Source organism: Osmerus mordax, chromosome 3 (assembly GCF_038355195.1).
Source record: "Osmerus mordax isolate fOsmMor3 chromosome 3, fOsmMor3.pri, whole genome shotgun sequence".
In the NCBI taxonomy this organism is placed as follows: Eukaryota; Metazoa; Chordata; class Actinopteri; order Osmeriformes; family Osmeridae; genus Osmerus; species Osmerus mordax.
Window position 1 is genome coordinate 22,688,192 of NC_090052.1, and position 22,297 is coordinate 22,710,488.

At 50.6% G+C, this 22,297-nt stretch overlaps 3 protein-coding genes across 3 annotated transcripts in view; 2 read left to right on the forward strand and 1 right to left on the reverse strand.

Annotated features, from left to right (window-relative positions):
• itga2b (integrin, alpha 2b) overlaps positions 1-3,479 on the forward strand; it is a 12,217-nt gene extending 8,738 nt beyond the window's left edge. Inside the window, 8 exon segments of the mRNA XM_067232764.1 lie at positions 1-49; positions 123-228; positions 587-739; positions 1,041-1,136; positions 1,248-1,364; positions 1,476-1,577; positions 2,062-2,184; positions 2,618-3,479. The exon segment at positions 1-49 is cut by the window's left edge and continues 32 nt beyond it. Of these exon segments, the coding sequence (XP_067088865.1) occupies positions 1-49; positions 123-228; positions 587-739; positions 1,041-1,136; positions 1,248-1,364; positions 1,476-1,577; positions 2,062-2,184; positions 2,618-2,722 (851 nt within the window). The 3' untranslated portion in view covers positions 2,723-3,479.
• A 149-nt stretch (positions 3,480-3,628) lies between these two features.
• On the forward strand, positions 3,629-13,455 carry LOC136940852 (probable ATP-dependent RNA helicase DDX17). The gene is made up of 14 exons (XM_067233176.1): positions 3,629-3,706; positions 4,032-4,129; positions 4,235-4,379; positions 4,493-4,589; positions 4,829-4,962; positions 5,154-5,219; positions 5,471-5,612; positions 6,228-6,388; positions 6,671-6,843; positions 7,657-7,767; positions 7,894-7,955; positions 8,235-8,294; positions 11,385-11,624; positions 11,897-13,455. The coding sequence occupies exons 2-14, from the start codon at positions 4,074-4,076 to the stop codon at positions 12,361-12,363; spliced, it is 1,914 nt and encodes a 637-aa protein (XP_067089277.1). The 5' UTR covers positions 3,629-3,706; positions 4,032-4,073; the 3' UTR covers positions 12,364-13,455.
• Positions 12,509-22,008, reverse strand: LOC136940851 (ADP-ribosylation factor-binding protein GGA1-like). The gene is made up of 18 exons (XM_067233175.1): positions 21,903-22,008; positions 21,268-21,352; positions 20,736-20,811; positions 20,191-20,289; positions 19,660-19,783; positions 19,262-19,362; positions 18,739-18,819; positions 18,437-18,565; positions 18,032-18,113; positions 17,792-17,902; positions 17,482-17,637; positions 17,137-17,207; positions 16,483-16,688; positions 15,995-16,224; positions 15,652-15,821; positions 15,453-15,563; positions 15,207-15,368; positions 12,509-13,028 (listed from the first exon to the last, which is right to left on the reverse strand). The coding sequence occupies exons 1-17, from the start codon at positions 21,943-21,945 to the stop codon at positions 15,258-15,260; spliced, it is 1,986 nt and encodes a 661-aa protein (XP_067089276.1). The 5' UTR covers positions 21,946-22,008; the 3' UTR covers positions 12,509-13,028; positions 15,207-15,257.
• Between the last annotated feature and the right edge of the window lie 289 nt (positions 22,009-22,297).

Here is a 22,297-nt window from a genome sequence, read left to right on the forward strand (position 1 = left end):
TCAATCTGAGGATCGGCGTCATTGCAATGGCAACACTGGAGATGAGAGGGTTGGTGTGTGTGAACTAGTGTGTGTGTTTATGTGTGTGTGTGTATTACATCTCACGTGTGTTTGTCATGTAGAGGCTCCTCCCCCCTGGAGTGTGTGCTGCCTGTGACCAGCTGGAAGCAGAGCGAGCAGCCACACAGTGTGGAGGACGTGGGCCCTCTGGTGGAGCATGTATATGAGGTGACCTAGTTCACCCATGTCCTTTTGCTTACAATACATTTACATTTACATTTAGTCATTTAGCAGACGCTCTTATCCAGAGCGACTTACAGTAAGTACAGGGACATTCCCCCGAGGCAAGTAGGGTGAAGTGCCTTGCCCAAGGACACAACGTCAGTTTGCATGACCGGGAATCGAACTGGCAACCTTCGGATTACTAGCCCGACTCCCTCACCGCTCAGCCAACTGACTCCCAGTACAGTTTATCTATGACCTTTATCTTATAAAATGGTTCACCTATGACTTTTAACTTCAGATACAGGTCACGTTTAACCATCTAGTCCTGACAGTGGGGACTAACTGCCCCTTGTGCCCTTAGCTACGTAACCTGGGCCCCAGCACTGTCAACGCCAGACTGGAGGTGAATTTCCCAACACGCCAAGATGACAACTACTTGCTGTATGTGTTCGAAAACGCCTCAGAAGAGCTCCTTTCCTGCCACAGTAACTCCTCGGACATTGACCCCTACAGGGTGAGTCGGCCATCTTGGTAAGGTCTGAATACCCGCATCAAGTGCTAATGCATGTCAGTGGCCTCATGCTTTGATCTGTTACTATGATGACTGTAGCCATCTTAGTACAGTTTGACGTGCCGGTAGACACCTTGGTAAGGTATAGTACTGCATGCCACTGGTGGCCATCTTGGACAGGTCTGATGTTAGTGGTGGCCATCTAGGTAAAGTCAGATATACTGTATGTCTGCCATCTTGGTAAGCTGTAATTGGCGGCCATCTTGGTGAGGTCTGCTAGCAGTGCCCTGTCCCTCTGCAACAGCTGGCATCCAACGTAACAGAGCGAGCCATGGAGAGCTTCCAGCAGCACCCAGAGACACACCAGCATGAGCCTCCACAAAGAGGAACCATCCTCGTGGTACACTACACCTTTCTCTGATCAGTCACATCAACACAGACATGCACAGGCCTCGCCTGTGCTGAGTGAGTGTTCAGTGTGTGGTGAGAATGTGTCCCTGTCTCTCTGCAGAACTGCAGTGGAGGGGAAGGATGTGTGAGGTTCGTGTGCGAGGCCACTGGTTTGCAGCGTGGCTGGAGCTCTGTGGTCAGGATCTCCGCTAGACTCTGGCTCCACACCTTCACGCAGGTAAGAGGGAGGGAGCGAGAGACAATAAAGACAAGAAGAAGAGAGAGAGTAGGAGAGTGAAAGAGGGAAGCGATGATATCTCTACAGTACATGGTCTCTCTCTCTCTTCAGAGGCCGTACGTGAACTTTGACCTCCTGTCCTCCGCAAGGTACGAAGTCACGTCTACAGCTTCCAAGATCCAACCCCAGGACTTGTCCAGTGGACACGCCGAGGTAAGCACTGGGGAAGAGACGGCCGGTGACTCAGTATAGATCCAATCCCTAAGGGAATCGGGCTTGTAATCAGAAGGTTGCCAGTTCAATTCCCGGCCGTGCCAGATGACGATGTGTCCTTGGGCAAGGCACTTCACCCTACTTGCCTCGGGGGAATGTCCCTGTACATACTGTAAGTCGCTCTGGATAAGAGCGTCTGCTAAATGACTAAATGTAAATGTAAATACGTGAACAGATGACAAAGCTGATCTACTGATTGTGATTAACAAATGCACATAAGTACTTCCTGATTCCTCCCACAGCACAGTAGTCCTTGGCTGTTATACCACACTTCACTTGCCTTTATCTCTGTGTGTGTGTGTGTGTGTGTGTGTGTGTGTGTGTGTGTGTGTGTGTGTGTGTGCGTGTGTGTGTGCGTGTGTGCGTGCGTGTGCGCGTGTGCGTGCGTGTGTGTGCGTGCGTGCGTGTGTGTGTGTGTGCACAGACTAGGACCAGAGTTCTGTGGAGGAGTCCGGATGGTGAGAAGGAGGTGCCAGTGTGGTGGATAGTCGTGTCCACCATCTCTGGCCTTCTCCTGCTGGCTCTGCTCTGTTTCATCTTCTGGAAGGTACGGCCAGCAGACATCTGGGGCACGGCACTCCTCTCTGCTCTAACAGAGCTCTCTTTTTATCACGGTCAATGGTTTCACTTCATGTTTGATTTATGTGTGTTTAGAAAATTAGAAGGAACATAAATATTTCAATTTTTTTTTTTTAACCTTTTATAGAAAAACTTTTTTCAAACTTTCAAAACGTTTTTTTTTTAACCTTTTTTAGAAAAACTTTTTTCTAACTTTCAAATTATAACTTTTCAAAAACGTTTTTTCACACACATCGTGAAGGATAGGAGAGAATGTGTACTCTGTTACTTCCCGTGTGTGTGTGTGTGTGTGTGTGTGTGTGTGTGTGTGCGTGTGTGTGCGTGTGCGTGTGCGTGCGCGTGTGTGTGTGCGTGTGTGTGTGTGTGTGTGTGTGCGTATGTGTGTGTGTGTGTGTGTTCAGGTGGGATTCTTTAAGCGTAGCCGCCCCCCCAGTGATGATGATGATGAGGAGGAGCTGGCAGCAGAATCAGAATACGCCCAGATGCCAACCGACACACACAAATAGATGTCTATTCTACTGTTGTGTTCACATTGTCTTGTTATTGTACTATACAAGAATGTCACTTTTGTCTAGCTGAATGCTATTGTGTATCACTGAGCTTTTTAGATACCTTAGATACTTCAGACCATCATTGTAAATAAGAATTTGTTCTTAATGATCTTGCCTGGGTAAATGAAGGTTAAATAAAAAATAAAAATAAATACAGATTTCAACAGTAGCAACACGTTTATTGGGAAAAGTCAATACTGTACACAACTGTAGTACTCAGAAAAATTTATGCATTTTGTATGCATAGAGTACATTTGTTTTTGTAGCAATGTGTTGCATGTAAACAGAATATTCACATTTGCATGTAATTTTTACATATGTAAACTCATATATAGTGAACAGAAATACAATCTTTTTTTTATTATTATTCAATAAATTCATTGTATACATTTATACCTTTCCTCTCGCATTGTAATTTATGTCAGTAATGCTTATTCGGAACAGACGCTTTAAGCACATTGCAGTTACACAATATTACACTATTTGTATCTCTTGTACTATTTGTATTTTTATATTGTAAATTATTTGGCTACTTTATATTTTATTTTATATTTTTTATTAGTATTAGGTAGACTTGTACCTTAAGTATAGTTAGACCACATATTTACGTTTTAGGATTCCTATATGTTTAATGTATGCACCTTCCTGCAAAAGTAAATTCCTTGTCTGTGCAAACTTTCATGGCGAATAAAACCCTTTCTGATTCTGATTACTATTCGTGCATTGCTTTGGCGTTCTACAACATTCCAGAGTACGCGTCGTCTACCACTGGTTCGCTTTGACTCGTTGGCCAGCCAATCAGATCGCTGTTTGCTTGGTCGCCAGGCCAGCACACCAATCATTACAGTCGAAAAGCAGGAAGCCGTCTTCACGTAAAAAGAAAGAAGAAGACGAAATCAACAATAACAAAACAGCAGCCCTTCACAGCATAGAACTTTGGTTAGTATCTAAGTATTAGTAGTCGTAGTCGTAATGCTTTTTCATTAACTAAATAGTCAAAACAGTTTTGTGTGCATTTTATTTTTCTTTAACGTTAGCACTGTAGCTAACTGTTGTTTATCCTTGTATTACCAGGAATGGCACTGGTACGCTTGTATCAGTACTGCATGTACTCTAGCTAGTAACTCACTCTTATCACTGTAGGCAAGCGTTTGCACAACAGGTGCAACTCGTGGCAAACATTAGATTGATTAAACACGTAACCGGCCCTTGTCCACATCAGCCACGTACCTTTTTTTTAAAATCTTTTTTTTTTTTTTTGCAGTTTTCGTAAACGACGTGTTTGCTAATCCAACCGTCAGCTGAAATGAGAGGAGGCTCATCGTACGGTGACAGGGACCGTGACCGGGGTCGCGATAGGGGGTAGGTAAAGGCAGTTAACCAATAATAATTTAAAAAAATTGTATCCAAAAAAGATATGTCATTGTGGGTGATTGTATTCTCTTTTACGTGTATTATATTTTTTAGAAGTCCCCGTTTCGGGTCGAGCAGGGGTGGTAAGTTTGGGAACCCCGGAGAGCGTTTACGCAAAAAGAAATGGGACCTGGACCAACTTCCTAAGTTCGAGAAGAACTTTTACAAAGAGCACCCAGATGTGCAGCGCATTAGCCAGGTATCTCTCTCTCTCATACACACACACACACACTCACACACTCCAAAATCTTAAGCTTTCCTACATGATGAAAAGTGAAATGTTTCATAACCCTGTGCGTTTGTGTGTTCCAGTATGACCTAGAGGAGTTTCGCAGGAAAAAGGAGATCACCATTCGAGGTTCAGGCTGCCCCAAGCCTGTCACCAGCTTCTCTCACGCCCACTTCCCACGTGAGAACACACACTCACTCTCTCTCTCACACACACCCACACACAATGGCTTGATTTGTTTATAAGATGGTGTCCTAAGAAAAAGAACATCCATTACACCTGCAAGATCCTGCAGGTGATCTAATCCTAGTATAGCCTACATCTCCAAGCACAGCTGCCCCTAACCTCTCCTGCCCCTCCCCCCTCCCGCCCCTCCCCCCTCCTGTCCTGCCCCTCCCGCCCTCTCCGCCCGGCTCCAGAGTACGTAATGGATGTGCTGATGCAGCAGAACTTCAAGGAGCCCACAGCCATCCAGGCCCAGGGCTTCCCTCTGGCGCTGAGCGGCAGGGACATGGTGGGCATCGCCCAGACCGGCTCAGGGAAAACCCTGTCGGTAAGACGCTCCACCATCCACCCTGTCTCCGTTACGATCTCTGTCATTATCACCAATATCGTCATGGTTATCAGAGCATGCAGTTCCCTTCAAGCAGAAGTGGACTAGGAGTTCAGGGTGTTTTAAGCCTGGACTAACATGTGTCCTACAAACTGAAGTTCCTGTTCTATGTTCTATGTTGTTGTCCGCAGTATCTCCTGCCGGCCCTTGTCCACATCAGCCACCAGCCCTACCTGGAGAGAGGACACGGGCCCATCGTGAGTCACAACACAATCATAAATCATAAACAAGTCTGCTGATAATCCTACACACTGATCCTTCAGCTGTCCCTAAAACTTACCTTTACTTCTTATTAGTTTCTGGGTATTTTAAAGTGAGTGTTAATATCAATATTGTTTTCAAATGAAGAAACATTTTAAAGGATTCAATGATCTATCAAGGAATTGTTATGTATAAGCTGGGGCTGTCTTAACGTGTGTGTGTCTGTCTGTCCGTGTGTGTGTGTTAGTGCCTGGTCCTGGCCCCCACCAGAGAGCTTGCCCAGCAGGTACAGCAGGTTGCCCATGACTACGGAAGGTCGTCTCGCATCAAGAGCACCTGTGTGTATGGAGGCGCCCCCAAGGGGCCCCAGATCAGAGACCTGGAGAGAGGTGAGACCGAGCTGGAGACCCGACGTGAGATTGTTCAGACTCACTGTTTTCTTTTCTGCCTTTCCTAGTTCTTCATTGGCCCTTAGCAGGCTGGCGAGGCAGCAGGCTGGCGAGGCAGCAGGCTGGCGAGGCAGCAGGCTGGCGAGGCAGCAGGCTGGCGAGGCAGCAGGCTGGCGAGGCAGCAGGCTGGCGAGGCAGCAGGCTGGCGAGGCAGCAGGCTGGCGAGGCAGCAGGCTGGCGAGGCAGCAGGCTGGCGAGGCAGCAGGCTGGCGAGGCAGCAGGCTGGCGAGGCAGCAGGCTGGCGAGGCAGCAGGCTGGCGAGGCAGCAGGCTGGCGAGGCAGCAGGCTGGCGAGGCAGCAGGCTGGCGAGGCAGCAGGCTGGCGAGGCAGCAGGCTGGCGAGGCAGCAGGCTGGCGAGGCAGCAGGCTGGCGAGGCAGCAGGCTGGCGAGGCAGCAGGCTGGCGAGGCAGCAGGCTGGCGAGGCAGCAGGCTGGCGAGGCAGCAGGCTGGCGAGGCAGCAGGCTGGCGAGGCAGCAGGCTGGCGAGGCAGCAGGCTGGCGAGGCAGCAGGCTGGCGAAGAGCTGCCCCCACTGAGCAGCTCTTCCTGTCCCTCAGGTGTGGAGATCTGCATCGCCACGCCCGGGCGTCTCATCGACTTCCTGGAGGCGGGGAAGACCAACCTGCGGCGCTGCACCTTCCTGGTCCTGGACGAGGCCGACAGGATGCTGGACATGGGCTTTGAGCCCCAGATCCGCAAGATCGTCGACCAGATCAGGGTGAGGGGGCTGGGGCAGGGGCTGGGGCAGGGGCTAGGGCAGGGGCTGGGTCCGAGGCTGGGTCCGAGGCTAGGGCAGGGGCAGGGGCAGGGGCTGGGGCTGGGTCCAGGGCTGTCTCCTGCTGCCTGATACCGGTTCATCTCTCTCTCTCTCTCTCTCTCTCTCTCTCTCTCTCTCTCTCTCTCTCTCTCTCTCTCTGTCTCTCTGTCTCTCTCTCTGTCTCTCTCTCTGTCTCTCTCTCTGCCTCTCTCTCTGTCTCTCTCTCTGCCTCTTCTCTCTCAGCCTGACCGGCAGACCCTGATGTGGAGCGCCACCTGGCCCAAGGAGGTCCGCCAGCTGGCGGAGGACTTCCTGCGGGACTATGTCCAGATCAACGTGGGCGCCCTGGAGCTCAGCGCCAACCACAACATCCTGCAGATAGTGGACGTGTGCATGGAGAACGAGAAGGACAACAAGTAAGAGAGAGAGAGAGAGAGAGAGAGACTGGACTGGACTGGGTTCTTTCTGACATCATTGAACCAGAATCAGAATCAGAAAGGGATTTATTCGCCATGAAAGTTTGCACAGACAAGGAATTTGCTTTGGCAGGAAGGTGCATACAATAAACATATACCTAAAATTTAAATATGTGGACTAACTATACTAAGGGTACATAAACTAGCAGTACTAAGTGGGATAAATATAAGTTGCCGTAAATTACAATATAAAAATACAAAAATACAAATATTACAAAAAATACAAATGTACAAGATACCATGTTGTGGTGCAGTGCAAAAGCAGTGTGTTTTAAGCAATAAGTCATTTGAGTCAGTGTGGTCCCTTGGCCTTGTTGAAGAGGCCAACAGCGGAAGGGAAGAAACTGTTTTTGTGGCGTGAGGTATTGGTCCTGATAGACCGCAGCCTTCTGCCGGAGGGGAGTGACTGAAACAGGGAGTGTCCAGGGTGGGAGGAGTCGGCCACAATCTTCCTCGCTCGCCTCAGGGTCCTCGAGGTGTGCAGGTCCTCGAGGGTAGGCAGATTGCAGCCAATCACCTTCTCAGCAGTACGGATGATACGCTGCAGTCTGCTCTTGTCCTTGGCAGTGGCAGCAGCGTACCAGACGGTGATGGAGGAGGTGAGGATGGACTCAATGACCACTAGTGTTCATCATGTTCTTTCTACCTTCTCTACTACCCCCTCATATCGTTTCCCCTCTATCTGTCTATCTGTCTATCTATCTATCTATCTATCTGTCTCTCCTCTCCCCCGGGTCTGTCCTCCCTCCCCAGACTGCTCCAGCTGATGGAGGAGATCATGGCTGAGAAGGAGAACAAGACCATCATCTTTGTGGAGACCAAGAAGCGCTGTGATGACCTGACCCGCAGGATGAGACGGGATGGGTAAGCTCTCTCCCTCTGTTTCTCCATCCCTCTGTTTCTCCATCCCTCTCTCTCTCACACACATCTCTCTCTCTCTCTCTCTCTCTCTCAACACACACACTGTAAATGTGTTACTTCTGCCCTCAGGTGGCCAGCTATGTGTATCCATGGTGACAAGAGCCAGCCTGAGAGAGACTGGGTGCTGACTGGTGAGAGAGACCCACTGGTGATGGAGGAAGTCTGTTTTGCCTCTATTCTGCCTCGGAACAGGCCTGGTGCTGTTCAGTGTGCTTGTAGTCAGTTCATTCTGCTCCAATTATTTTGCTGTAACACCCCCCAAAACACACACACACACACACTACTCTCTCTTCCTGTGTACTCTTCTCTCTGGTTACTCCAACTGTTTCCCCTGCTTGTAAACCCCTCTGTTTATCCTGCTGTTTGAGACCTCTGTTCTGTCTGACCTCTGCCCCCTGTGGTGTGTCCAGAGTTCCGGAGTGGCAAGGCTCCCATCCTCATCGCTACTGACGTGGCCTCGCGTGGTCTAGGTAAGGTACACACACACACACAGTACACACAGTAGCTGTCCACTCACACAGTGTGGTGCTGTGGGTGGGCCGTCCCAGCCTGCATGTTAGTAGCCCAGTAGGAGCGCTGCTGTCCGTGTTAGCAGTGAGAACCCCCGCCTGCAGCCCTGGTGCCTGCAGCCCCGGTGCCTGCAGCCCCGGTGTCTGCAGCCCCGGTGCCTGCAGCCCCGGTGCCTGCAGCCCCGGTGCCTGCAGCCCCGGTGCCTGCAGCCCCGGTGCCTGCAGCCCCGGTGCCTGCAGCCCTGTTGCCTGCAGCCCTGTTGCCTGCAGCCCTGGTGCCTGCAGCCCTGGTGCCTGCAGCCGGCCTCAGGTCCACAGGCAGCCAGGCCTACAGAGCACGTAGCAGAGCAGTGATGTGTAGCCTGTCAGTCAGCTCCTGAACGTAGCCTAACTGGATGGTGGTTGGTGATGCAGCCTCCCTTAACCACATCTGGAATTTTCTTTGACCTAATTTTTGTTTTTTCTGTGTTTTTATTTTTGTTTCCATTTTTTGTTTTGGTTTCCACATTTCTCTTCCGGCAACTAGAAGCACACAGGCCCTCTGGAGCCTGCCGCCTGACCCAGGCATGACTAATCGAAGCCTGAGTTGATGAGAGAAACTCGGGGGAGAGAGACGGCCTGATTAATCAATCCCAGAAAAGGGCCAACTCTCCAAACCCAGACCAGAGCCCTCGGTAAGCTCCTCCCCCCCGTCCACGAGCCCGGTTGCCTGGGCAACGGGCGGATGGGGGTGGCGGCGCGGGGTGCTGCTGGGATTCCAAATTTGCCCCCGGGGTGGGAGGGGCAAGCGGGGCGGGGCACGGAGGAGGCGGGGCCTGTGACAGTAACGCACCACTCTCACAACGTAACAGTTAACTCAAGACACCCCAGAGACTTGGCGATGGACCACCCCCCCACACCTGTCCCCCCCCCACCATGGCCACCATACGGGACACCCCCCCCCCACCTGTCCCCCCCCCCCCCCCCACCATGGCCACCATACGGGACACCCCCCCTCCCATGACAGCACCTACATACATTCCAATCAATGACCAGTTTCCTACAGCAACATTGTGTGGGCAGACTTGGATCAGGTGTGTCAGCCCCCTGTAGCCCTCATCCCCGTCAGTGCTGCCCCCGGTGGCCAGGAGCGGTGGTGCGTTACCAGAAGACAGAGCCCAGCCAGGAGGCAGGCAGGCGCGCCAGGCTCCCCTCTGACCTTGCCCTGCAGCCCCCCATCTCCCTGGATCCCCCCCCCCAGGCCGGGCAGGGCCGGGCCGACCCCCCCGCCCACCCGTCCTGCAGGCGTCGTCATGTCTGGTCCTGGCTGGCAGGAGTCCTGGCCTGGAGGAGCCTCCTGTCCACCTCTCTCTCTTCACCTCGCTCTCTCTTTACCTCCCTCGCTCTCTCTTTACCTCCCTCGCTCTCTCTCCCTACCTCTCTCTCCCTACCTCGCTCTCCCTACCTCTCTCTCCCTACCTCTCTCTCTCTACCTCTCTCTCTCTACCTCTCTCTCTCTCTTCACCTCGCTCTCTCTTTACCTCCCTCGCTCTCTCTACCTCCCTGTGCTTCGTGTACAGATGACCCCTGACCCTATGAAGGATCACATCCCATGATCCTCCACTCAGCCAGCCCTCCAGTCAGGGCCCCGTCCCAGACACACATGATCAACCCCCTCCCCCAACGCAAACTCCTCCTCAGCCCCTAAGTGTTCAGGCTCCCCCTACTGTCTGTTTCTTGTTACTGCAACTCCTGGGCTCGTGGACTTTCTGCTGGCATCCAGGAAGGATCTGGAAGGAATGTCTCCTCCCTGGGTCTCTTCCAGCCGTCTCCTCCGACATACACACCTTCAAAAGACCTTTGAAAACCAAATGTTTGACTTCCATCTCAGACCCTAATGCCCACTTGACCTGCAGCTGTTTACAGCTGGTCCCTAGAACAGGCCTGCCTGTGTCAGAGGGACAGGCTGTCTGTTTTTTACACTGCTTTGGAAGTCATTTCAAAACACCCGATAGCCAAGCAGCAGTCGAGTGTACTTAACCATGACCCCTGACCCCCATCAGAACCAGCATCTCCCAGGAAGCAGAGAGACATGAAGAGGCAGAATATGGTGTTGTGAGACCAAGGGGCCTGGTCTAGATTCTGGGGTCCTTCATCCTGGGACCCCGGGAGCGGCTCCAGGGCAGTCTGGTGTCAGGTCCAGTCCAGCGTGGGCAGTCTGGTGTCAGGTCCAGTCCAGCCTGAGTCCTGGTCGAGGATCCGGGATCTCCCCAGGCGCTGGGAGGGATGGGGGGAGGAACCAGTGTAGTCCTCCGTCCTAACCCTCCTACCCCTGCAGACCTCCCAGGACTGGGCCGGGGTGGGGGGGACGGGGGCAGACAAAGCTAACCTTGTAAGTAATTTCTAAATCTCTTGACAGGGTAAGTACCCCCGTTTCCCACCCCCACCCCCACACTCCTCTTCAATATTTCACATCACCGATCTACACGAACAAGGAGACTTGTTTTAAACCCACAGCAGTGTCTTCAGAGCCCTACGTCCACTGTAATGAGAAACAGACTCTTCTTTCCTTTCCTTAAAAAGAAAATTTAAAAAAAATGAAAAATAAATTTGCCCTAATTTGAACCCCTCACAAACAACTATTGCCCTTCGCTTCACCGTTGTGTCACGTGAGCGCTTCAGAGGAGTGACATCACCTCCCCCCTCTTGACTCAGTCAGGGACGTCAGCAGCTTGGGTTAGACCTAGCCCCTGGAAGTCTCTCAGAAAGACGAGACGCTTGGTGCTGTGCTCAGTATAGATTGTCTGGTGTATTTTTAGGCAGGTAAGTGACTGTTTATAGACGGGTATCTTACAGGTATTGTCTGTCCTAAAATCTGTTTTTAAACTTTGCCTGAAATGCAGATGATATTTGATCCTCCTCCCTTCACCCTGACCTTTGACCTTGAGAAAGTATGAAACACACACCTCTGGGTTACAGACCATCACATCAGCAAGCTAACCTCTCTCTCTTTCTCTCTTCCCTCCTATCAATTAACCATCGGCCCTCCCCCTCCCCCCCGCGCACCCAAAGACGTGGAGGACGTGAAGTTTGTCATCAACTACGACTACCCCAACTCCTCTGAGGACTACATCCACCGCATCGGGCGCACGGCGCGCAGCACTAACAAGGGCACGGCCTACACCTTCTTCACCCCGGGGAACCTGCGGCAGGCACGCCAGCTCCTCCGTGTCCTGGAGGAGGCACGGCAGGCCATCAACCCCAAGCTGCTGCAGCTGGTCGACACCGGCCGTGGGGGAGGGAGCGGAGGAGGTGAGGGAGGGAGGGAGGGAGAGAGAGAGGGCGGGAGGTACTGTAGAGGGAGAGATGGGGGGGGGGGGGGGTTGAAGGGTGATGTGAGCTGTGGTGGTTCATGTGCCTCCACAGAAAGCTGATTGGATGCTTTGTATGGGTGTGCTGGTTTGGTTAGCAAACGTGGCTTCCCCTCTATCCTCTCTCTCTCCCCATCTCTCCCGTCCTCCCTCATCACTCCCTCCTTCGTTATCTCAGTATCCCTCAAACTCTCCCTCTCTCCCGGTTCCTAGGCAGCAGGTCCCGTTTCCGTGGCGTCAGCTCCAGCTCCAACAACCCCAACCTGATGTACCAGGACGAGTGTGATCGGCGCATGAAGAGCGTTGGGGGAAGTGGCAGTGGCAAAGACAGCAGGGGGGACAGCAGGGGGGACAGCAGGGGGGAAAGCAGGGGCAGTCGCGATGCAGACCGCTCCTCCTCCTCCTCCTCTTACCGCGAGCGCAGCTCCAGAGATGGGCGTGGCAGCTACAGCTCCTCCTCCACTTCAGGCTCCTCCTCCTCCTATGAGCCGTACCAGAGCAGCAGCACTCAGTACAGCTCCTCCAGGGGGGGGTCTGGCTCTGGGGGCCAGGCCCCTCCCCCGCCCGGCCCCCAGCCCCTCATGGCCCAGCAGTTCACCCCTGCCCAGCCCATGATGGGGCTCATGGGACACGCCCCCTTTCAGTTTGCCCCCCCGCCCCCGGCTCCAGGACGGAAGTAGAGATTCACACACACACCGCCTCACACACACACCGCCATACACACCCCCCGCCTCACACACACACCGCCACACACACACCCCGCCACACACACGCACACTTGCGTGAAAACACGTAAAACTGCAACAGGTAACAAATAAATTCAAATTTGTGAAATAGCGCGTCCAATCAGCTGACACTGCGTTTATTTAGGGGACCACACACCGCCTTTTTTACTGAACAAATCTTACCTACTGTACCTTTAAGATAAACCTGTTCATTTACACATACACAGCTCACATGTCTATAGTCTCCATTTCTACCAGACATGCCTGTCTTGAGGCAGGCGTCATTGACACTTCTTTATCTTGGCAATTAACACCTATTCTGAGTTTCTGCGTTTCTCTTTTGCTTAGAAGTTATACAAATCTTTGTGATTAGCTACTTTTGGTGTCTGTCTTGTATGTAATATTTCTGAAATTAGAAATAGGTCTCATGTTATTGTCTAAAAAACGATCAGATGTGAACCAGTCTGTTATTAGGAAGCTTCTTGTTGCTTTGCTACATTGAGTCTTGTGAGTCTCTGGGATGTTTTGAAGGTAGGTCCAGCAGTTCCTTTGTGATTCTTGTGCTTCAGCTTTTGTTCCCCGGCTTCTAGTGCTCCTCTTTACTTTTCTGGTCTTCACATCTGGAAAAAGTCCACAAAAGTAATCAGTCCTAATGGGTTGTTACAATTGGCAGTAAAAAAAAAATTGGGGTAGCTTTTTTGTGTTCTTTGTCACATTTGTACTCGTAATATTTTGTTTAGCATTTTTTAGAACCCACGTAATGAAGTAACTTCATCCAAACCCATATGTGGTTTAAGACTTTTTGTCACGCCTTTGAAGGTATGATTTTGTGAAGTTGATCTGTAGACGATATAAACATAACATGATCTGCTCTCACACGTACGTGTTTTACATGTCACCTTTTATTTGTGTCAACGTTTCTAATCTTGTTGGTCCCGGTCTTGTATGGCTGAGTTGTGTGTTTCTGCTATAACCACCACTAGGCTCACTTTCTTACATTTTACTTTGTTTTTCAGGTTTGAATACATTTTCAACAACCCTTTTGAACATTTGCGTCCAGTGGTTTTGTTCAGAGTGCGAATAATACTATGAAAATCAGGGGGGTCAACTTCTTCTCCAGGGCGTAAAGTAATATTTATGGTTACAGGTAAGAACGATGTATAAATGTATCAAACCCCCCTCCCCCCCCCCCCCCCGACCTGTTGTTTTTACCTCTTTTGGGGGGTCCAAGTCTTAATTAGGGGGGTCAAGCCCCCCCGTAATTCGAAACCTGTTCTGAAGTCTCAGATGCAGCACGGGCAGAACTTAAACAGCAACGTTAATACTGTCTCAAATTGGAACAATTGTTCATATCAGAACCCTCTGTGGCTCAGTGGGTAAGCATGTGTACCATCGAGTCTACTGCCAAACATGGTACCCCTGGTTCAAATCTCGCTCAAACCAATTGATAATTAATTGAACTGATATCAGTTAATATATATGTTTCATTAGGGGGGTCAACCCCCCCCCCAGGCCCCCCTGTACATAGTATCCATAGGAACCATCATGTTGGACCATTGCATCCAGAGTAACAGTCACACACATCCACTGATTCAGATTATCCAGAGAGAATTTATTGAGAGAATCTGTATGTACACCACCATGCTTTCCATCAAACATATGGCCTTTATAACAAATCTTTATACGAGTGAAGGGTGTGGGGAGCGTTGTGGGACCTGAATGTTTTACAGTGTATAGATGTAACAGCGGTAACCAAGGTGACGGTATAACACGATGATGTGTAGCGCAAACGTAAGAAACCAAATCAAAGTAGGCACAAACGGCAGATATGAAATGCTCATATTTCTTCTTTTTTTTTCTTCCTCTTAAGACGAGGGAAATGAGCTGCAGTTCAGTTTACGTGCAAATGGCAGCGTGAGTTCATTCATTATGTAAGCAAACAAACATACCGGGAAAAGTACAGACTCTCCCAGCTCTCAAGGGCCAGTAGAAATTACACAAATGAAAGACATAAGACATTTCTATCAGGACAGCTCCATGAAACATAACCCTCAGATAGGACTAGCTCCAGGAAACGTCTCCTAAATGTTCTAGTGTATTAATCTCCGAAGTCCACTTGATTTAGCGTGAACACCCTTCCAAGTAAGCTTTGCATATTTGAGAGGGGGAGTCATTGGTCCTACGGTGAGAACTCCGCCCACCTTGTGCACTAAATCAAGCGCACCCACATATCCACGTATGTGTTTATGTTCCTTCATAGCGTTTACAGTTCAAACTAAAAAGACGAGAATGTAGCACAGCGCCATCTACCAGCCAAAAGAGAGAACTGCAGGTTTGTAAAAGCGGGACCATAAACACCAAGTTAAGCAAAGATTAAAGACGTACACAACAAAGAATAATCTCACACACAATGTACCTGCCCTGTCCAGACTGAAGCATTACAGATGACCTATTGATGAACAAATCAATATCAACCAATCATAGCCAAAGAAACATTATGGTATGGTTAACAAAGTCATCCACTGGTTGTTGATGCAGTGTTGTGTTGGTGAGTCAGTAGCTGAGGCTGTCCCCTGCCTGATCCCCTGTACCCCCCCCCCTTCCCCTATACAAGTGCAGAGACTGGATATGCATAAGCAAAAGTTTCTAACTAGCCAATCAGGAGTCACGTTGGAACTGTCTACCCTCGGTCAGGTTTTCTGGTTGGCAGAGTCCCGCCCCCAGACGATCTCTCAGCCAACTACAGCAGAGACTGTGCGAGATCACGACTTCAACTAAGGAGTAATGACTGGCCAGACCTCCAGAAGCGTGCAGGCTGAGGGGGGACAGGATCCAGTCTGCCAGGGGGGTCATAGCTTCCCCCAGGTGTCTGCAGGAGGGAAGTGTTGTACTCGTCCGGTCTTGTGGTGCTCCTCGTCTCCCAGGGTGAAGCTCAGCCTGTAGTCCAGCTGCACCTGCTCCTGGGGTCACAGCAGGGAGAGAACGCTACAGTAAGGGGGGGGGGGGGGTAAGGGGGGAGGGGGGGGGTAAGGGGAGGGGTGTACCTTGTGGGGGTTGGCCAGTAGCAGAACCTGTGTGATGGCGGCAGGGGGGAGGATGGGGTTGAAGGCAGGGAGCTCCGTTCCTGATGGGGGCTGTAGCTTCACGGCCATCCCCTACACACACACACACACACACACACACACTGTTTAGACTGTTCAGATGAGTTGGGAGCTGTAGGAGCAGCGGGGGGGGGGGGGGTACCTGGGGGGCGGAGGTGTGCAGGTGGATGCTGGTGACGGGGGTCGGGGCGGAAGACAGCATGGAGACGATGACGACCAGGACGTCGGGGCGAGACGGAGGGACGTCACGAGCAAAATGGAACAGGACCCGCAAGCTGTGACCGTCAAACACCGTCACGGGCAACAAGCTACCTGGAGAGAGAGGGGGGAGGGAGAGGTGTGAGAAGGAAAGGTAGAGAAAGATAGAGAGAGGCAGAGATGAACAGAATGTGGGAAGGTAGAGGGAGAGAAAAGTGCATTTCAAATTATATCAGTTGTTAAACTTTTTGAATTCGCTCTACAAAAGAAGATGTATTCTCACTTACTGGGCCTTATAGATTCTAACGGTACTAACACATCCGTCAGTGTGACCACTGGAGGAGGAGCCTCTGTGTGAACAGGAGACATGCCCAGCAATGTAGCTCCCAGGCTGGACTGGGAGTTCAGCAGAGCCCCAGGATGCTCGGAGGTGAAGGCCGGGATGGGGCTTGGGCTGAGGTTTGACCCAGACTTGCTCTGTAGATCTCGTAGAGTAGGTCTGGACTGCTGCTTGTCCCTGCGGAGAGACAAGGACCCTGTCCATGAAACTGCAACTCATCCCACCGTCACCAACCAGTCACGACTGAGACAGCGAAACAGCATCTCCTTTACTTTCGGTCAGCTTCCTTTCACCAACTTCCGATCTCTAATCACAAATCAGTTAAGGGTAGTGCTAGAATGTAAAGATGAGGTTCGGTTCAGTTGACTTCCAATTCATTCTTCCTGAAAGAAATCTCAAGTGTTGTAATTGAAGTTGTTGTGACCGGTGAGTTACCATTTGACCTGGAAGCCCTCCGGAGGCAGGGACTGCTGCAGCAAGGCCTTCCCCAGCAGGTCTAACTCATCCAGGGCAGAGCTGCTGGGGGCAGAGCTGCTGGGGGTGGTGGCCGAGGAGGAGGCGGCCTGGGACAGGGCTGGGGGGTCTGGACTCAGGAGGAGGCTGGGGGCTGCAGGGACGTCTGCATCCACACTGTCAGAGGACTGGGGGAGAGGGGGATGAGGAGAGAGAGAGAGAAACAGACAGGTAAGATCTGATATTTGAGACAAAGTTGATGACCTCGTTGGAGATGCTGTTTCCGCTCCATGAAGTCCGTCAGCTGTATGATTGTTGGCGTTCTACATGGTCCCACCTTTCTCAACCCCTCCATCTCTCCACCTCTCCACCTCTCCATCTCTCCACCTCTCCATCCTTCCATCTCTCCACCCCTCCATCTCTCCACCTCTCCACCCCTCCATCTCTCCATCCCTCCATCTCTCCATCCCTCCAGCCCTCCATCTCTCCACCCCTCCATCTCTCCACCCCTCCATCTCTCCATCCCTCCATCTCTCCATCCCTCCACCCCTCCATCTCTCCACCCCTCCACCTCTCTCCACCTCTCCACCCCTCCACCTCTCTCCACCCCTCCATCCCTCCACCCCTCCACCATACCTGGAAAGAGTCCCAGGCCGTGGAGTCATCCGGCTGCGAGGCTGCAGACGTCAGGGTCCCCTCACTCAACCCTGTCAGACACAGGTGGGCGTGGCATCAGACACAGGGGGGCGTGGCTTCAGACACAGGGGGGCGTGGCATCATGCACAGGTGGGCGTGGCATCAGACACAGGGGGGCGTGGCATCATGTACAGGGGGGCGTGGCATCATGTACAGGGGGGCGTGGCATCATGCACGGGGGGCGTGGCATCATGTACAGGGGGGCGTGGCATCATGCACACTGACACACAGAGGAACCTCACGCCACCATGACATTATCCTGACAAACGTGTCTTCAGTCCTCACCTAGTGACATCAGCTCGTCGTCAAGGAGACTGAGGCCCATTTCCTGTGAAGGGGCATTCAGGCTGTCTGTTGGTGTGGGGAATTCTGGGAAGGAGGGTGGGGACTGTGGCGAGGTGTCCAATCCAGACAGGTCTAGCAGCGCTGTGCTGCTGCTTCCTGTGTAGGATACCAGCTCAATTCTGTTTTCAGTCTTCAGACATCGTATGAGTTACCTAAACTTTAAGTCTGTGAATGTCTAAGTGTGGTGTGTGTGTGTGTGTTTAATTACCTGTGTGTGGTTTGTGTGAGTGTGTGTGGTGTGTGTGTTTACCTGCGAGTCTGTTGTCAGCGGTGCTGTTGCCGTTTACCTCCTCTCCCTTCACCTGCTGCTTGTACCTGTTGATGACCTGAGTCACACTGTCATTGGCCTGCAGGATCTCCGCTGTCCACACAGGAGAGAGAATTAATACACACACACACACACGCAGGAGAGAGATTGAACACACACACACACGCAGGAGAGAGATTAAACACACACACACACGCAGGGTGAGGGGAATCAGGGCCTCACCCAGAGCCTCATCATTGTCCTCTGTGTCACTGGCCAGTCTGAATAGAGTGGGCCTCATCTTCTCACAGCGCTGGTACAGATCCTGCACACACACACACACACACTTTACCATGTGTCTGTGTGTGCATGTGTATGTGTAAGGATATAACCTTTATTCTGTATAAAATGATACTGTGTTCAGCATTCCTTACGAGCAGAAAGGTAAAACCCCTAAATGAACTGTAGGCAACACCAAGCTTACGTAAACACTCACACACACGGCTAACGTTAGCGTCACATCATGCCATGCTGACGCTCTGGGTAGCCTAGCAGACACACACGCAGTACAGTGTGCAGTACAGTGTGCAGTACAGTGTGCAGTACAGTGTGCAGTACTTGATCAGATGTATGTGCCAGGGCTCAGACCTGCAGGAGCTCCAGGCTGCTGCTGCTCCCATCGTGCTCCTCCAGCAGCTGAGTCAGCAGGCCCACACTCTCCTTCACCTCCTGGATGGTGTTTACACGCCTGGACACCTTCTCTGCTCGCCTCTGGTCCTGAGAGGACACACACACAGGCGCACACAGGCACACACAGGAACACACACACAGGCACACACACACACAGGCACACACACGAACACCCACAGGTTACTGCTATGTCCACATGTTCTTCACTAACATGTGTTAGTGAAGAAGCAACCATCGAAGAAGAGATGGAAGGATCTTACCTCCTGCACCATTTCTTTGATCAGTTTGTTGGCAGCCTTCAGGTCGTCGGGGTGTGTGCTGTTTAGCAGACGAGACAGCACCTACAACACCCCCGCCCAGGAGAGGACAGGACAGGGGGAGGAGCAGGAGGAGGACAGGATGGATGGAGAGGGAGGATGGAGAGAGGGAGGATGGATGGAGAGAGGGAGGATGGATGGAGAGAGGGAGGATGGATGGAGAGAGGGAGGGAGGATGGATGGAGAGGGATGGATGGAGAGAGGGAGGATGGATGGAGAGAGGGAGGATGGATGGAGAGAGGGAGGATGGATGAGAGAGGGATGGATGGAGAGAGGGAGGATGGATGGAGAGAGGGATGGATGGAGAGAGGGAGGATGGAAAGAGAGAGGAGGAGAGACGGAGGGAGGATGGAGACACACAGATAAATAGGTGAGTAAAAGGGTAGAAGTGACGTGTGTTTGACTACTGAGACAAAGATGACATAACAGACTGTCCCCAGGAGAGTCCTCTCCAGAGCGGCCCCACCTTGGACTTCTCCTCGTCCTCGAACACGGCGTTCCTGGGTCTAGGAGGAGGAGGCAGCCACAGCTGACCTGGGGGAAGGTCCGGGTCCTGCTTCACCATGCCTGGGTTTACAGAACAACATCCAAATGAGTCACAAGTCAAAGAGCCTTCGAACTGTTTGTGATACACCGCTGGAACATTGCACTTTACCCTGAATGATAAGGTACCTGTCTATGTACGTCAGTTATTTGTGAGTATATGCTCTGATATGTTCTTGTAATATCAACATTTTGTTGTGTCTCAGTTACAACACAGCGAGTACATATGTACGGGGATGGGCACAGCTCAGCGGGAGAGCGTTTGCCTGCAGTTCAAGAGGTGAATGAAGACATTGTAGTTATGACAGTACAGTTAGTCACCTTGTTTCTTCAACATCTGGTAGGCATCTGCTATCTTTGTCTCGTCAGGCAGACTCAGAGTCCAGCTGTAGATCAGTTCCAGAACCTTCTTCTTCACCGGCTCTGGGGATCGCGAGCCCAGGTACTGAGGTGGGAGAGAGGAGGCTGAGTGAATCTCAGAGGGTCTCTGATGGGGTTTGAACCCCAACATTTACCATTACACCAGAGACTCTCAAACTATGGAGTGCGACAGGGGCCGGGTCAGGCTGAAGGTTTAGTTGATGCAGTGTTAACTGCTTAACCTGTGCTTAACCAGCAATTGATTTGTTGTAACAAGTGTATATGTACTCTGACACACCTTTACATACACACACACACATCATTACCTTTACATACACACACACACATCATTACCTTTACATACACACACACATCATTACCTTTACATACACACACACACATCATTACCTTTACATACACACACACACATCATTACCTTTACATACACACACACACATCATTACCTTTACATACACACACACACATCATTACCTTGGGAGACACAACTTTGATGAGCTCGTTGAGAAAGCGAAACTTTCCAACTTCATTGTGAAATCTTTTCCCACAATCCTTCATACACATCTCCAGCACCTGGTGAATCACAAGACACACTCTTAACTCCACCTGCTTGAAGAATCACACTGAGGTTGTCTCCCAGGTAGTGAAGGAGGACAGAGCAGGATGCAGATCACAAGATAAAGAACAGTTAAACCTGTTTGCAAGGACTGGTTTTGTTGCTGTGTCACTCTGCCCTCCCTCAGTACCTGGGACATACTGTAAGAACTGGTGCACACTCAAGTCTACTTCCCGGTGGTAACTGAACAGATCCCTGTCGTTAGATAACTCTAATCCTTTAGAGAAGGAATAAAACACTCATGTTTGCAGATTACCCAAAACTTCAAATCCAAGTTATCTTATACTGTAGTTCTAAAGCAAAAAATAAAAACTGACATATTCTAGAGATCTTTCATTGTTTTGACAGCAAGCTGTTTTCGCCATGGTAACTGGCAGGGTTGCCAGGGTAACCAAGACCTCACCAGGAGAGCCTGTGTTGCCTCCCACTCCTGGGGAGACTGGATCTTGTGAGCCAGGAGTCTGGTGGCCAGTTGGGGGCTGAGAAAGAGAATGGAGGTACACAGGGAGTCAGGTGGCTGAGCGGTGAGGGAGTCGGGCTAGTAATCCGAAGGTTGCCAGTTCGATTCCCGGTCATGCCAACTGACGTTGTGTCCTTGGGAAAGGCACTTCACCCTACTTGCCTCAGGGAGAATGTCCCTGTACTTACTGTAAGTCGCTCTGGATAAGAGCGTCTGCTAAATGACTAAATGTAAATGTACTTTATCAAATCAGCACTTTAGGAACAACTATTACATTCAAACAAAATTCAGACAAATTTAAATTTGCCTTTCTATGATTAATAAAGTTGTATTTTAAAGTTCAGCATTGTACATGTAAGAAATGGTTCTCTGTGCTTTATAACCGAGGATTAGCCGGTTTAGTATTCCAAAATCATAATTTGATTTCCTTTCAGACAGGTAAGCAAGTTACAAGGCAGAAATAGCATTCACTTACCCCTCCAAATCATTATTGAGCTGGTCACAAAAAGCATGGATCCCCTCCCAGTCTGTATCTCTGTTTAGTGGGTTTGTGGCTCTATCTGTAACATGAAGGATTAAACCGTCTGAATATCACTACTATCACCCATACTAAGACACATTAGCACACTGACAATTGAGGAAATCCTTAATGTCAAAACTTCTCCCTGAATTGGACAGCCCTGAGTCACTTAAACTAGCATCAGCAGTTAATCCAAACCCTAGCGTTATACGTCAACAATTTAAAAGACAACCTTACAAGCCACTACTAATGTTAGCTCTAGATATGATGTGACGTTCGCGTTTGATGTTTCCTATTAGAAAGGACACTTCTGGAAACATCTGTTGTTGACAGCTAGCTATTTAGCTAAGTAGCTGAATAGCTATCTAGATACCGCTTGACTGTGTGACAGCTGGCTAGCACAACAGCTATCCGGCTAAGCTGCTAGCTAGCCATGGTTCTGATGGCTGTCGCTGCTTTGCCCACCCGTTTTGCTTCCTGCTTTCGCGTGAATGGTCGTCTCGGACATTGCATTCAATCCTACAGCTACATGCCGTCTATGCACGGTCATTTACGTGTCTCCATAACCTTTATAACTTCAAAACACTTACTGATACGGGACTCCAAACTCTCCGTGTCAGGCGGCGCAGCCATCACTACGGGATTTCTTTTTGACTATCGCGAGGAGAACGTAGTGGTCCGCTGTGCTGCAGGTCCGACACGTTCTTGTGGGGTACAGTTACTGTCTGACTGATCAGTGACTACAGCTAGTGACATGACATCCTCTCCGATTCTAACGCTGCATTGCTTTATTATATGTTTAAACTGTATTTGGCATTTGTTTGTTTACCACGACGCTCCCAAATAACCGCTTCCACTCTCGTCTCTAGACACGTACAACTGACATCTAACAAGGGGACCTCACTGGAACGCACCTACTTCAACTGTTGCGTATGCGTAGCCGTAGACACTGTATTTGCAAAACAATCAACACCATTTTTTTGTG

What these genes read in the sequence shown, in the direction of transcription:
- LOC136940852 (XM_067233176.1), top strand. Translation starts at nt 4,074, where the DNA reads ATGAGAGGAGGCTCATCGTACGGTGACAGGGACCGTGACCGGGGTCGC. An exon ending in GACCGGGGTCGCGATAGGGG is followed by an intron (nt 4,130 to 4,234) that starts GTAGGTAAAGGC and finishes TATATTTTTTAG; the next exon opens with AAGTCCCCGTTTCGGGTCGA. An exon ending in GATCAGAGACCTGGAGAGAG is followed by an intron (nt 5,613 to 6,227) that starts GTGAGACCGAGC and finishes CCTGTCCCTCAG; the next exon opens with GTGTGGAGATCTGCATCGCC.
- LOC136940851 (XM_067233175.1), bottom strand. Translation starts at nt 21,945, where the DNA reads ATGGCTGCGCCGCCTGACACGGAGAGTTTGGAGTCCCGTATCA. An exon ending in GAGTTTGGAGTCCCGTATCA is followed by an intron (nt 21,353 to 21,902) that starts GTAAGTGTTTTG and finishes TTCATGTTACAG; the next exon opens with ATAGAGCCACAAACCCACTA. An exon ending in GTTAGAATCTATAAGGCCCA is followed by an intron (nt 15,822 to 15,994) that starts GTAAGTGAGAAT and finishes CTCTCTCTCCAG; the next exon opens with GTAGCTTGTTGCCCGTGACG.